Source organism: Heptranchias perlo, chromosome 11 (assembly GCF_035084215.1).
Source record: "Heptranchias perlo isolate sHepPer1 chromosome 11, sHepPer1.hap1, whole genome shotgun sequence".
Lineage (NCBI taxonomy): Eukaryota > Metazoa > Chordata > Chondrichthyes > Hexanchiformes > Hexanchidae > Heptranchias > Heptranchias perlo.
In genome coordinates this window covers 76,649,023-76,664,535 of record NC_090335.1, presented here as the reverse complement: position 1 = coordinate 76,664,535, position 15,513 = coordinate 76,649,023, and the positions used below count along the sequence as shown (strand labels likewise).

General features: G+C 45.4%; 1 protein-coding gene across 1 annotated transcript in view; it reads left to right on the top strand.

The window, feature by feature from the left end:
• The window catches only part of slc37a1 (solute carrier family 37 member 1), a 107,698-nt gene that overhangs the window by 80,551 nt on the left and 11,634 nt on the right, over positions 1-15,513 (top strand). Inside the window, exons 14-15 of the mRNA XM_067992250.1 lie at positions 6,179-6,264; positions 12,433-12,481. Of these exons, the coding sequence (XP_067848351.1) occupies positions 6,179-6,264; positions 12,433-12,481 (135 nt within the window). The remainder of the gene's footprint in view (positions 1-6,178; positions 6,265-12,432; positions 12,482-15,513) is intronic.

Here is a 15,513-nt window from a genome sequence, read left to right as displayed (position 1 = left end):
ATTACGCTGCTGGGTGTATATTATAGGCCACCAAATAGTGGGAAGGAGATAGAGGAGCAAATTTGCAGGCAAATTACAGAAAGATGCAAGAACTATAGAGTAGTGATAATGGGGGACTTCAATTATCCCAATATAGACTGGGATAATAACAGTGTAAAGGGCAAAGAGGGGGAGGAATTCCTGAAATGTGTAGAAGAGAACTTTCTTGATCAGTATGTTTCCAGTCCAACAAGGAAGGAAGCAGTGCTGGATCGAGTTCTGGGGAATGAAATGGGCAAGTGGAGCATGTTTCAGTGGGAGAGCTTCTGGGGAACAATGATCATAATATTATAAGGCTTATAATAGTTATGGAAAAGGACAAGGAACAATCAAACGTAAAAATATTTCACTGGAGAAGGGCTAACTTCAGTGAGTTAAAAAGGGATCTTGCTCAGTTGGATTGAAATCAAAAATTGGTAGGCAAAACACTATGTGGGAAGTCATGAACACGACAGGTGTCCCTGGCGACCATGTGTGCAGGAAGCGTGTCCAGCTGCAGCTACTGGCTAACCGCATTTCGGAGCTGGAGCTGCAGGTGGATTCACTGTGGAGCATCCACGATGCTGATACTATCGTGGATAGCACGTTCAGTGAGGTGGTCACACCGCAGGTAAAGATTACGCAGGCAGAAAGGAAATGGGTGACCGCCAGGCAGAGTAAAAGGACTAGGCAGGTAGAGCAGGAGTCCCCTGGGGCCATCTCCCTCTCAAACAGATATTACCGCTTTGGATACTGTTGGGGGAGATGGCTTATCAGGGGAAAGCAGCAAGAGCCAAGTTCATGGCACCGCAGGTGGCTTTGCTGCACAGGAGGGGAGGAATGAGAGTGGCAGGGGTATATTGATAGGGGATTCAATTGTAAGCGGGAACAGATAGGCGTTTCTGCGGCCGCAAACGTGACTCCAGGATGGTATGTTGCCTCCCTGGTACTAGGGTCAAGGGTATCACTGAGCGGCTGCAGGGTATTCTGGAGGGGGAGGGTGAACAGCCAGTAGTCGTGGTCCGTATCGGTACCAACGACATAGGGGGATAAAAAGGGATAAGGTCCTGCAAGGTGAATTTAAGAAGTTAGGAGATAAATTAAAAAGCAGGACCTCAAAGGTAGTGATCTCAGGATTACTACCAGTGCCACGTGCTGGTGAGTATAGGAACAGGAGAATAGACCAGATGAATGCGTGGCTGCAGGGATGATGTGGGAGGGTGGGATTTAGATTCCTGGGACATTGGGACCAGTTCTGGGGAAGGTGGGACCTGTACAAGCAGAACGGGTTACACCCAAGCAGGACCGGGACCGATGTCCTCGCGGGGATGTTTGCTAGTGCTACTGGGGAAGGTTTAAACTAGAATGGCAGGGGGATGGGAACCTGAGCAGGGAGACAGGAGGGGGAAACAAGGATAGAAACAAAAGACAGAAAGGGAAGAAGCAATAGTGGAAGGCAGAGAAAACAAGGGCGAGAAACAAATAGGGCCATACTGCAAAATAATACTAAGATGACTAGCAATCTTAAAAAGACAAGTCTAAAGACATTGTATCTTAATGCACGGAACATTCGCAATAAGCTAGATGAGTTAACAGCGCAGATAGATATTAACGGTTATGATATAGTTGCGATTACGGAGACATGGCTGCAGGGTGACCAAGGATGGGAACTGAACATCCAGGGATATTCAATATTTAGGAAGGACAGGCAAAAAGGGAAAGGAGGTAGCGTTGTTAGTAAAGGAGGAAGTTAATGCAATAATGAGGAAGGATATTGGCTCAGAAAATCACGATGTGGAATCTGTATGGGTGGAGCTAAGAAACACCAAGGGGCAGAAAATGTTGGTGGGGGTTGTCTATTGGCCCCCAAACAGTAGTGGAGATGTAGGGGAGGGCATTAAACAGGAAATTAGAGACGCATGCAAGAAGGACACAACTATAATCATGGGTGACTTTGACGATCCGGATTCTTTCCCCTCAGTCTGGTTCAGTAAAAACTGAAGTCGAATACATTTTAAAGTTCATCACAACTTTAATAGCAGGGTTCTTAGTCTGCAGCATTGATTTGGACTCCTGATAGAGTCCCTCTATGCTGGCAGAGCAAGAACAAAAACATACAGAAATCCACACGTTTTTATACAAATCAATAGGGTTGGAACATACTTAACGAGGGTCAACACCAATCATAAGCCGGGCACAGGTTGCCATGCGAGGTTACATTATTTCCGGCCAATCATAGATAATCATGTGCTGACCATGTTGCTGTTAGACATCAAAGGGGATACTTCCTCACCTTCCAACTTGGAATGTTCTTCCCTGTTCCTTCTGTTCCTTATCTCCCAACCTGGAATGTCTTTCAACTTTGGCTAAGCTCGTTACCTATATTGATCTGCCATAAACATGGAGACATTCAGACCAGTCCTTGAATCACATCAAAGACTCTACATTGCTAAGACCATGCAAACCTGCTGACTACGCAAACATATGGCCCAGCAGGAGGCCAGGCCACCTGTACCAATCTCAGTTACTAACTAATTAACCCTTTCTAACCATTTTGCATTCTGCTTCTTTGCCACATAGGCATCTTAATATTTTACCGAAAACTGACCACGTAGGGATTCTCAACTTTAATATACATATAGATTGGTCAAACCAAATTAGCAATAATACTGTGGGGGAGGAATTTCTGGAGTGTGTACGAGATGGTTTTCTAGACCAATACGTTGAGGAGCCAATTAGAGAATAGGCGATCCTAGACTGGGTATTGTGCAATGAGAAAGGATTAATTAACAATCTTGTTGTGCGGGGTCCCTTAGGGAAGAGTGACCATAACATGATGGAATTCCTCATTAAGATGGAGAGTGAAGTAGTTGAATCCGAAACTAGGGTCCTGAATCTAAATAAAGGAAATTATGAAAGTATGAAGTGCGAGTTGGCTATGATAGATTGAGGAACTTTACTAAAAGGGATGGCGGTGGATAGGCAATGGCTAATATTTAAAGAACGTGTGCAGGAATTACAACAATTATTCATTCCTGTCTGGCGCAAAAATAAAACAGGAAAGGAGGCTCAACCGTGGCTTACAAAAGAAATTAGGGATAGTATTAGATCCAAAGAGGAGACATATAAAATTGCCAGAAAAAGTGGCAAGCCTGAAAATTGGGAGAAGTTCAGAATTCAGCAAAGGAGGACAAAGAGATTGATTAAGAGGGGAAAAATAGAATATGAGAGTAAACTAGCAGGGAACACAAAAACTGACTGTAAAAGCTTCCATAAATATGTCAAGAGAAAACGATTAGTGAAGACAAATGTCGGTCCCTTACAGTCAGAAATGGGAGAAACTATAATGGGGAACAAAGAAATGGCATAACAATTAAACACATACTTTGGTTTTGTCTTCACAAAGGAGGACACAAATAACCTCCCAGAAATGTAAGGGAACCAAGGGTCTACTGAGAGGGAGGAAATGAAGGAAACCAGTATTAGTAAAAAAAATAGTGCTAGGGAAATTAATGGGGCTAAAGGCTGACAAATCCCCAGGGCCTGATAATCTACACCCCAGAGTTATAAAGGAAGTGGCCCTGGAAATAGTGGGTGCATTGGTGATCATCTTCCAAAATTCTATGAACTCTGGAACAGTTCCTACAGATTGGAGGGTGGCAAATGTAACTCCACTATTTTAAAAAGGAGGGAGAGAAAAAGCAGGGAATTACAGACCAGTTAGTCTAACATCAGTAGTGGGGAAAATGCTGGTCTGTTATAAAAGATGTGATAACAGAACACTTGGAAGGCATTAATGGGATTGGACAAAGTCAGCATGGGTTTACGAAAGGGAAATCATGCTTAACAAATCTACTGGAGTTTTTTGAGGATGTAACCAGTAGAATAGATAGGGGAGAACCAGGGGAGATGTGGCATACTTGGATTTTCAGAAGGCTTTTGATAAAGTCCCACACAAGAGGTTAGTGTGCAAAATTAAAGCACATGGGATTGGGGGGAATATACTGGCATGGATTAAGAATTAGTTGACAGACAGGAAACAGAGAGTAGGAATAAACTAGTCTTTTTCCGGGTGGCAAGCAGTGACTAGTGGGGTACCGCAGGGATCAGTGCTTGGGCCCCAGCTATTCACAATATATATATATATATATATATATCAATGATTTGAATGAGGGAACTAAATGTAACATTTCCAAGTTTGCAGACGACACAAACCTGGGGTGGAATGTGAGGTGTGAGGAGGATGCAAAGAGGCTCCAATGTGATTTAGACAAGTTGGGTGAATGGGCAAGAACATGGCAGATGCAGAATAACATGGATAAATGTGAGGTTATCCACTTTGGTTGTAAAAACAGAAAGGCAGATTATTATCTGAATGGTGATAGATTGGGAAAAGGGGAGGTGCAACGAGACCTGGGTGTCCTTGAACACCAGTCGCTGAAAGCGAGCATTCAGGTGCAGCAAGCAGTTGGGAAGGCAAATGGTATGTTGGCCTTCATTGCAAGAGGATTTGAGTACAGGAGCAGGGATGTCTTACTGCAGTTATACAGGGCTTGGTGAGACCACATCTGGAGTAGTGTGTGCAGTTTTGGTGTCCTTATCTGAGGAAGGATGTCCTTGCCATGGACGGAGTGCAACGAAGGTTTACCAGACTGATTCATGGGATGGCAGGACTGACGTATGAGGAGAGATTGGGTCGATTAGGCCTATATTCACTAGAGTTTAGAAGAATGAGAGGTGATCTCATCGAAACATACAAAATTCTAACAGAACTGGACAGACGAGATGCAGGGAGGATGTTCCCAATGGCTGGGGAGTCCATAACCAGGGGTCACAGTCTCAGGATATGGGGTATGCCATTTAGAACCGAGATGAGGAGAAATTTCTTCACTCAGATTGTGGTAAACCTGTGGAATTCTCTACCACAGAAGGCAGTGGAGGCCAAGTCATTAGATGTATTCAAGAAGGAGATAGATACATTTCTTAATGCTAAAGGGATCAAGGGATATGGGGAAAAAGCAGGAACAGGGTACTGAGTTAGATGATCAGCCATGATCATTTTGAATGGCGGAGCAGGCCTGAAAGGCCGAATGGCCTACTCTTGCTCCTATTTTCTATGTTTCTATGTTTCTAATTGAAAAATGGGAGGCCTTCAAGGAGAAAATGGTTCGGGTACAGAGTACTCGCATTCCAACGAGGGGGAAAGGAAGGGCATCCAAAGCTCGAGCTCCTTGGATGACTAAAGATATAGACATTTAAATGAAACAGAAAAAGGAGGCTTATGACACAAATGTGAAGTTCATAATAGAGTAGAGAATCAGGCTAAATACAGAAAGTACAGAGGAGATCTAAAAAAGGAAATAAGAGGGGCAAAGAGTGAGTATGAGAATAGATTAGCGGTTAACAAATAAGGGAACCCAAAAGTCTTTTATAAACATAATAATTGTAAAAGGTTTAATCAAAGGAAGGGTGGGGCCGATTAGGGATAAAAAGGAAATCTTCTTGTGGAAGCAGAGGGTGTGGCCGAGGTACTAAATGAATACTTTGCATTGACTTCACTAGAGAAGAGGATGCTGCCAATGTAGCAGTAAAGGAGGAGGTCGTAGCGATATTGGATAGGATAAAAATAGGATAAAGAGGAGGTACTTAAAAGATTGGAAGTACTCAAAGTTAGAAAAGTCACCTGGTCCAGGTGGGATGCATCCCAGGTTACTGAGGGAAGTAAGGGTGCAAATTGCGGAGGCTCTGGCCACAATCTTCCAATCCTCCTTAGATATGGGGATGGTGCCAGAGGACTGGAGGATTGCAAATGTTACACCTCTGTTCAAGAAAGGGGAGAAGGATAAATCCGGCAATTACAGGCCAGTCAGCCTAATGTCAGGTGTGGGGAAACTTTTAGAGATATTAATTCGGGAGAAAATGAATTGGCACTTGGAAAAGTGTGGGCTAATAAAGGAAAGTCAGCACGGATTTGTTGAAGGTAAATCATGTTTGACGAACTTGATTTGTTCTTTGATGAAGTAACGGAGAGGGTTGATGAAGAGATAACATGGATAGTGTCCCATAAATGTGCTTTTTTTAAGTTGAGACCTCTGCTGTGTAGCACTGCCTGGTGACTGTTGACAGTGTGATGTTTATACTGCTATATTTCTATCTCCAGGAGGAATCCTTGCAGGTCTGATATCTGATTACACAAGAAAGAGGGCCACCACTTGTGGAGTGATGTTGCTGCTGGCAGCACCAACAGTAAGACCTGCTGCTAATATTATTTATGAATTTTTTTTTTTTAAATGTTTTTATTCATTAATGGGATGTGGGCGTCACTGGCGAAGCCAGCATTTATTTATTGCCCATCCCTAATTGCCCTTGAGAAGGTGGTGGTGAGCCGCCTTCTTGAACCCCGACAGTCCGTGTGAAGGTTCTCTCAGTACTGTTAGGAAGGGAGGTCCAGGATTTTGACCCAGCGACGATGAAGGAACGGCGATATATTTCCAAGTCGGGACGGTGTGTGACTTGGAGGGGAACGTGCAGGTGGTGTTGTTCCCATGTGCCTGCTGCCCTTGCCCTTCTAGATGGTAGAGGTCGTGGGCTTGGGAAGTGCTGTCGAAGAAGCCTTGGCGAGTTGCTGCAGTACATCCTGTGGATGGTACACTCAGCAGCCACAGTGCGTCGGTGGTGAAGGGAGTGAATGTTTAGGGTGGCGGATGGGGTGCCGATCAAGCGGGATGCTTTGTCCTGGATGGTGTCAAGCTTCTTGAGTGTTGTTGGAGTTGCACTCATCCAGGCAAGTGGAGAATATTCCATCACACTCCTGACTTGTGCCTTGTAGATGGTGAAAAGGCTTTGGGGAGTCAGGAGGTGAGTTACTTGCCAAAGAATACCCAGCCTCCGACCTTCTCTTGTAGCCACAGTATTTATGTGGCTGGTCCAGTTAAGTTTCTGGTCAGTGGTGACCCCCAGGATGTTGATGGTGGGGGATTCGGCAATGGTAATGCCGTTGAATGTCAAGGGGAGGTAGTTAGATTCTCTCTTGTTGGAGATGATCATTGCCTGGCACTTGTCTGGCACGAATGTTACTTGCCACTTATGAACCCAAGCCTAGATGTTGTCCAGGTCTTGCTGCATGCGGGCACGGAATGCTTCATTATCTGAGGGGTTCCGAATGGAACTGAACACTGTGCAATCATCAGCGAACATCCCCATTTCTGACCTTATGATGGAGGGAAGGTCATTGATGAAGCAGCTGAAGATGGTTGGGCTTGGGACACTGCCCTGAGGAACTCCTGCCAGCAGTGTCCTGATTGGCCTCCAACAACCACTACCATCTTCCTATGTGCTAAGTAAGACTTCAGTCGCTGCAGAGTTTTCCCCCTGATTCCCATTGACTTTTACGAGGGCTCCTTGGTGCCACACTCGGTCAAATGCTGCCTTGATGTCAACGGCAGTCACTGTCACCTCACCCCTGGAATTCAGCTCTTTTGTTATTGTTTGGACCAAGGCTGTAATGAGGTCTGGAGCCGAGTGGTCCTGGCGGAACCCAAACTGAGCATTGGTGAGCAGGTTATTGGTGAGTAAGTGCCGCTTGATAGCACTGTCAACGACACCTTCCATCACTTTGCTGATGATTGAGAGTAGACTGATGGGGCGGTAATTGGAACAGTTTAGCTGGTGGCATGGCTCGTTCTGAAGCACAAGTCTTCAGCAGTACAGCCGGGATGTTGTCGGGGCCTGTAGCCTTTGCTGTATCCAGTGCACTCAGCCATTTCTTGATCTCACGTGGAGTGAATCGAATTGGCTGAAGACTGGCTTCTGTGATGGTGGGGATATCGGGAGGAGGCCAAGATGGATCATCCACTCAGCACTTCTGGCTGAAGATGGTTGAAAACGCTTCAGACTTGTCTTTTGCACTCAACTGCTGGACTCCGCCATCATTGCGGATGGGGATGTTTACAGAGCCTCCTCCTCCTGTTAGTTGTTTAATTGTCCACCACTATTCACAACTGGATGTGGCAGGACTGCAGAGCTTTGATCTGATCCATTGGTTGTGGAATCGCTTAGCTCTGTCTATAGCATGTTGCTTCCGCTGTTTAGCATGTGTGTATTCCTCAGTTGTAGCTTCACCAGGTTGGCACCTCATTTTTAGGTATGCCTGGTGCTGATCCTGGCATGCTCTTCTACACTCCTCATTGAACCAGGGTTGATCCCCTGGCTTGTTGGTAATGCTAGAGTGAGGAATATGCTGGGCCATGAGGTTACAGATTGTGCTGGAATACAATTCTACTGCTAATAGCCCACAGCGCCTCATGGATGCCCAGTTTTGAGCTGCGAGATCTGTTCTGAATCTATCCCATTTAGCACGGTGATAGTGCCACACAACACGTTGGATGGTGTCCTCAGTGCGAAGACGGGACTTCGTCTCCACGAGGACTGTGCGGTGGTCACTCCTACCAATACTGTCATGGACAGATGCATTTGTGACCGGTAGATTGGTGAGGATGAGGTCAAGCCGGTTTTTCCCTCGTGTTGGTTCGCTCACCACCTGCCACAGGCCCAGTCTGGCAGCTATGTCCTTCAGGACTCGGTCAGTGGTGGTGCTACCGAGCCACTCTTGGTGATGGACATTGAAGTCCCCCACCCAGAGTACATTCTATGCCCTTGCAACCCTCAGTGCTTCCTCCAAGTGGTGCTCAACATGGAGGAGGACTGATTCATCAGCTATGGGAGGGCGGTAGGAGGTAATCAGCAGGAGGTTTCCTTACCTGTGTTTGACCTGATGCCATGAGATTTCATGAGGTCCGGAGTCAATGTTGAGGACTCCCAGGTCCACTCCCTCCTGACTGTATATCACTGTACTGCCACCTCTGTTGGGTCTGTCCTGCCAGAGGGACAGGACATACCCAGGGATGGTGATGGAAGAGTCAGGGACGTTGGCTGAAAGGTATGATTCTGTGAGTATGGCTATGTCAGGCTGTTGGTTGACTAGTCTGTGGACAGCTCTCCCAATTTTGGCACAAGTCCCCAGATGTTAGTGAGGAGGACTTTGCAGGGTCGACTGGGCTTGGTTTGCCTTTGTCGTGTCTGTTGCCTAGTGGTCCGTCCGGTTTTATTCTTATTATGACTTTTTAGTGAGATTGTGCAACTGAGTGGCTTGCTAGGCCATTTCAGAGGGCAATTAAGAATCAAACACATTGTTGTGGGTTTGGAGTCACATATAGGCCAGACTGGGTAAGGACGGCAGGTTTCCTTCCCTAAAGGACATTAGTGAACCAGATGGGTTTTTACGACAATCCGGTAGTTTTATGGCCGCCATTACTTATACTAGCTTTTTAATTCCAGATTTTATTTAATTAATTGAATTTAAATTCCCCAGCTGCCGTGGCTGGATTTGAACTCATGACTCCGGATTATTAGTCCAGGCCTCTGGATTACTAGACCAGTAACATAACCACTATGCTACCATACCCGTATACGGGACCTGATCTCGTATCTCAGAAATTGCATTGATTGTTGTTTTGTAGGCAAACACGTGAGCCATTTTCAACATGGAAAGATCCCACAAAGATTGGGCAGATAACCTAATTTTGGTGTTGGTTGAGAAAGGGCCAGGACCATCTCTTTAAATAGTACCATGGAATTTTTAACATCCAACAGAAGAGGCAGATCGGGCCTCAGTTTAACGTTTCATCCAAAGGCGGTACCTCTGACAATGTAGCACTCCCCGAGTACTTCACTGAAGTGTCAGCCTAGATTATTTGCTCAAATCCTGGAGTGGGGCTTTAACATACAACTTTCTAACTCAGATAAGAGTGCTACCACTGTGCCAAATTGAAGTGTCATTAGCACTTGTTGCTTCTACCTCAATGCTTGTTGTAACGTTAAGTGCCTGAAGACAAAGTATTCACTCCTAAATCAAAGCACTCTTATCAACTTCAACATGCTTTTATTTAATTTTGCTTTTTCTGTGAATATTTTTTTACCATGCCTATTTTCTCCCTCTTCTGAAGACATTGACTCTCCCTGGGGTAGGGGTTCCACAGACATTTTCTCTCCCTGGGGTACGGGTTCCACAGACACTGAATCTCACTGGGGTATGGGTTCCACAGATGCTGAATCTCACTGGGGTACGGGTTCCACAGACACTGACTCTCCCTGGGATACAGGTTTCACAGACACTGACTCTCCCTGGGGTGAGTTTGCTCTCTGTAATCTCGGGGCAATGATGCCAATTGTAATATGCCCACTGCTGCCCGAAGTCCAATCAGCTAAGTCAGCACAGACTTGGAATGGAACCTTGTGCCTGCCTGACCTGTTTAGCGACTCTTTCTCTCTCCATCAGCAATGGTTCTCCCGCTGGCTACACATTTCACCATCGCCCTATCCATGCTGCCATGGAAGTGGGGCAACACCATCTCTGTGTTCAAACACCACTCCACACTATTTCCATCCCCCGCTCCTTCAAGATCCTTGTTTATCACACACCCTGGTGTCTTTCTCATTGGAAGCTCCTCCCTTCTTTGTTCGGTACTAAGCTGCTGGGCATCCTCAACAGTTCATTCTGCCCCATCGCTTTCAATTTCATTGCCTCCCCTCCATATAAACTCCCCCCTCTCACACATACTCATGGCCATCACCTCAACCTCGCTACCACAGAAGGTCTTGATCACAATGGGACCATTCCTGATCACTATCATAATTAGCCTCCTATATATCACCTCCAACCTTTTCTCCTTCATTGTGACCCTCACAGACTACCCCTAACTCCTCCAAATACCCTCTCTATCTTCCAGCTTCCTGTACTTTGACCAACCATCAATCAAAGCCTCCATTTGCCTGCTCCAAAACTGCTTTTCCTTCATATGAGATGCCATTTTGCCACCCAGTTCCTGTGTGGTGCCCCCCCCGCCCCCCCCACCACCGTACAACAGCATCCTCAATAGATTCGCGTCTATCGGTCATACAGCAGGAGTGGATGTGGTGTGCAACCAGGCTGGTTCTCAACCCCCAGATCTAGCTAGTCCACCTTGAGTGGTACCAACTCCACCTTTTATTGCCAAAACCTCTGATTACTCTGTCATCCTGAAGGGCAAAAAAAATCTGCTCTTCACCACCTGGTCCAACCTCCCTCCAATCTCTCTCTGACCTCCCTCCCTTTATTGCCCAACCCTCTCAACCACACACTGCTCCTGACCCTCCTTCCCTTACCCTCCTTTCTTGCCATGATACTGAATGTGATTCGGTCATGGTAGCTAAAATGTTAACGTTTCCAAAATTGAGGCCATCTGCTTGGCTGCCTCTAATCTATCTTCTGCCCGTAAGCTTCACTCCTCCATCCAATCAGTCCACTCCCAGTACACTCTGCGGCTTCTCTCTTATCTCTCTCCCTCCCTTATCTCCTTCATTACGTCAATTAACTGCTTTCTCCAACTCATCTTCATGTAGCCCATGACCTGCTCTTGATGCTCTTCTGACCTACCTTGATTTTCCAGCTCCTCCTCCTTGCCCCCATTCTTTCCATATACTTTGGCATTGCGCCACCACTTTTAAAACCACTACCATCACCCTGTCTTAGAAAGCTCCTCCAAGCCCTCTTCTCAAACTACTGCTCTATCTCCAACCTGTACCTCCTCTCCTTATTGCCATAAAACTGTGATCACCTCTCTCTGAGTACCTCCAATCTGGTTTCTGACCTACCCACAACATCAAGATCACCTAGTCAGTTGCCAGCTGATCCTTTGTAACTGTTGACATAGCTTGCTCTCCTTACTTGCTGTCCTCAAACTCTGCCAGCCTTGATCTGTAGACATGAAGCCTAGAATGAAGAAAGATCATTAGTCCATCAAGCCAATTCCATTCAAAAGTCATGCATGCTTATTCTATTCCCTCCTTTCCTGTACTACCACCTACTTTAAGGATCTTTCATTTCCTTCTTTACCTCCTCTGGGGAAAAAAAAATCAAGCAGTGCTATTAATATCTCTATATTCGTCGATTCTCTTGTCAACAGATATTGATCCAGCTGCTTTTTAAATATGCCATTTGACCTTGAACTACCTTGCTGCAGGTCTGTTCTATATGTTCACTATCCCTGCCTTGACCTGCACTACTCACTTTGCTCTAGTGATAATCCTCTTTGCCCCCTTCTTACCGATTTACCAATCAGTAGAAACATTTTTTCATTAGTTGCCCTCTGAAAACCTTTCACAATTTTGACAACTTATTGGTTGTACACATGCTGATGGCAGTGCATATTTAGCAGCTGGATCAATTTGTCTGGTCTTGTACACCACACTCCAATGTCCACAGGGGGTCCTGTTGCCAGGTCCTTGCCTGAAGGCTGTTCCTTATAATGGGTATTAGCTAAAGCATGAATATGTTACTTAAGATAACAGCTGAATGTTGTGTTTGTGTTCCTACAGCTCTATATTTTTTCTGCAATTGGTTACATGGGTCTGAAAACCATCATTGGTAAGTTCAGTCTTGTTTCTATAGAAGTTTTGAGGTGCCTAGCTGTAGTTTACTTGATGTGATACTCAGCCATTATGAGAACATGCTGTTGGTGCAGATGGTCATCTTTTGCAACACCTGGATAGTGCAGCCTTTGGAGAGCCAACTGTGTGTGCGCTCAAACACCATCTCGGCAACTGTGAGTGAAAAATCCACAATCAACAGAATCATAGAAACTCTGGTACAGAAGAGGCCATTAAGCCTGCGTCAGTTCTAGCTGCACATTGGAACCAACTAATCTAATCCTATTTTCTTCATCTTTCCCTATTCCCTTTTAATATTCTTCCTGTAAGGATTTATCTGATGTCATGTTACATGGCATGTACCAATAGCCCCTTGTGGTAATGTATTGGGAAGTGAAAAAGGAAATAAGAGGGGCAAAGAGTATGAGAATAGAATAAAAGGGAATCCAAAAGTCTTCTGCAGGCATGTAAACAGTGGAGGGGTGGGGCCGATTCGGGACCATATAGGAGATCAACTCATGGAGGCAGAGGGATGGCCGAGGTACTAAAAGAGTACTTTGCATAGTTTCAGTAAAGGAATATATAGTTGAGATACTGGATGGGCTAAAAATTGATGGAGGTACTAGAAAGCTAGCTGTACTTAAAGTAGATAAGTCACCTGGTCCAGATGGGATGCATCCTAGGTTGCTGAGGGAAGTAAGGGTGGAAATTGCGGAGGTACTGGCCATAATCTTCCAAACATCCATAGTTATAGGGGTGGTGCCAGAGGACTGGAGAATTGCAAATGTTACACCCTTGTTCAAAAAAGGGTGTAAGGATAAATCCAGCAATTATATACTAGTCAGTTTAACTTCAGTGGTGGGGAAACTTTTAGAAATGATAATCCGGAACAGAATTAACAGTCACTTGGACGAGTTTGGATTAATTAAGGAAAGCCAGCACGGATTTGTTAAAGGCAAATTGTGTTTAACTAACCTGATAGAATTTTTTAATGAGTTAAGAGAGGGTAGATGAGGGTAATGCAGTTGATGTGGTGTATATGGACTTCCAAAAAGTGTTTGATGATGAGCCGAACCTGCGGCACTTTATCCAGATTGCGGCCCATGGGATAAAGTAGCAACATGGATACCGAATTAGCTAAGTGACAGGAAACAGAGAGTAGTGGTGAACGGTTGTTTTTCGGACTGGAGGGAGGTGTACAGTGGTGTTCCCCAGGGGTCAGTGCTGGGACCACTGCTTTTCTTGATATATATTAATGACTTGGACTTGGGTGTGCAAGGCACAATTTCAAAATTTGCAGATGACACAAAACTTGGAAGGGTAGTAAACAGTGAGGAGGATAGTGATAGACTTCAAGGGAACATAGACAGCGCTGGTGACATGGGCGGACACATGGCAGATGAAATTTAACGCAGAAAAATGCGGTGTTACATTTTGGTAGGAAGAACGAGGAGAGGCAATATAAACTAAAGGACACAACTCTAAAAGAGGTACAGGAACAGAGAGATCTGGGGGGGTATATGTGCACAAATCGTTGAAGGTGGCAGGGCAGGTTGAGAAAGTGGTTAAAAAAGCATACGGGATCCTATAAATAGAGGCACAGAGTACAAAAGTATGGAAGTCATGATGAACCTTTATAAAACACTGGTTCGGCCACAACTGGAGTATTGTGTCCAGTTCCTGGCACCGCACTTCAGGAAAGATGTGAAGGCCTTAGAGAGGGAGCAGAAGGGTTTACTGGAATGATTCCAGGGATGAGGGACTTTAGTTACGTGGGTGGTTTGGTGAAGCTGGGATTGTTCTCCTTGGAACAGAGATGGTTGCAAGGAGATTTGATAGAGCTATTCAAAATCATGAAGGACCTAGACAGAGTAGTTAGAGAGAAACTGTTCCCATTGGTGGAAGGGTCAAGAACCAGATGACATAGATTTAAGGTGATTGGCAAAAAAACCAAAGGTGACATGAGGAAAAACTTTTTTTACACAGCATGTGGTTAGGATCTGGAATGGACTGCCCGAAGGGGTGGTGGAGGCAGATTCAATCATGGCCTTCAAAAGAGAACTCGATAAGTACTTGAAAGGAAAAAATTTGCAAGGCTACGGGGATAGGGCGGGGGCGTGGGACTAGCTGGATTGCTCTTGCATAGAGCCGGCGTGGACTCGATGGGCCGAATGGCCTCCTTCTATGCTGTAACCTTTCTATGATTCTATGATAATTGAGACGGAGGATAGGTAAGGGTATAAAAGGATATGGATCAAAGGCAGGTAAATTAAGTTGAGGTACAGATCAGCCAATTCAATTATGATCTAATTGAATGACAGAACACGCACTAAGGACTGAATGCCCTCCTCCTAGTCCTGTATTTCTGAAAAACATTAGAGAATCAGTTTCATATTTATGACAATCCAACAGCTTTTATGGTTCCTCACATCATGGATGCAAGTGTCCACCCAATTCAATTAACTCCACCTGACATTAAGAAGCAGTTCCAGTACACTGGACACCGCAAAGGCTATGGGCTGTGGAAACATCCCAGCTGTAGGCTGTAGTGTTGAAGACCTGTGCACCATAGTTAGCCACCACCCCCCCACCCCTCCCACCCAAACTATTCCAATGCAGCAGTGACACTGGCAATGTGTGACCCAACAATGTGGACAAATTGCCCAGGTATGTCCTATCTACGAAAATGTAATGCGGCCTATTACAGCCCTATCAGCCACTTTCCAAACATCAGCAACACAATGGCTGTATTCAGACATAGACACAAGAACTAAATGTAAGAGGGAAGGTAAGATCAACTGCCCTTGGCACCAAGTGGCCATAGCAAAACTGAGACCAGTGAGGGTCAAGGGGAAAACCCTTCAGTGGCTGGAGTCATACCTGGTGCACAGGAAGGTGGCCGTGATTGTTGGATCAATGCAACCTGGGAAAATGCTGCAAGAGTTCCTCAGGGCAGCATCCCCTAGCCCTACTATCTTCAGCTCCTTCATCAATGGCCTATGTCATTAGGTCAACAGTTGGGCTGTTTGA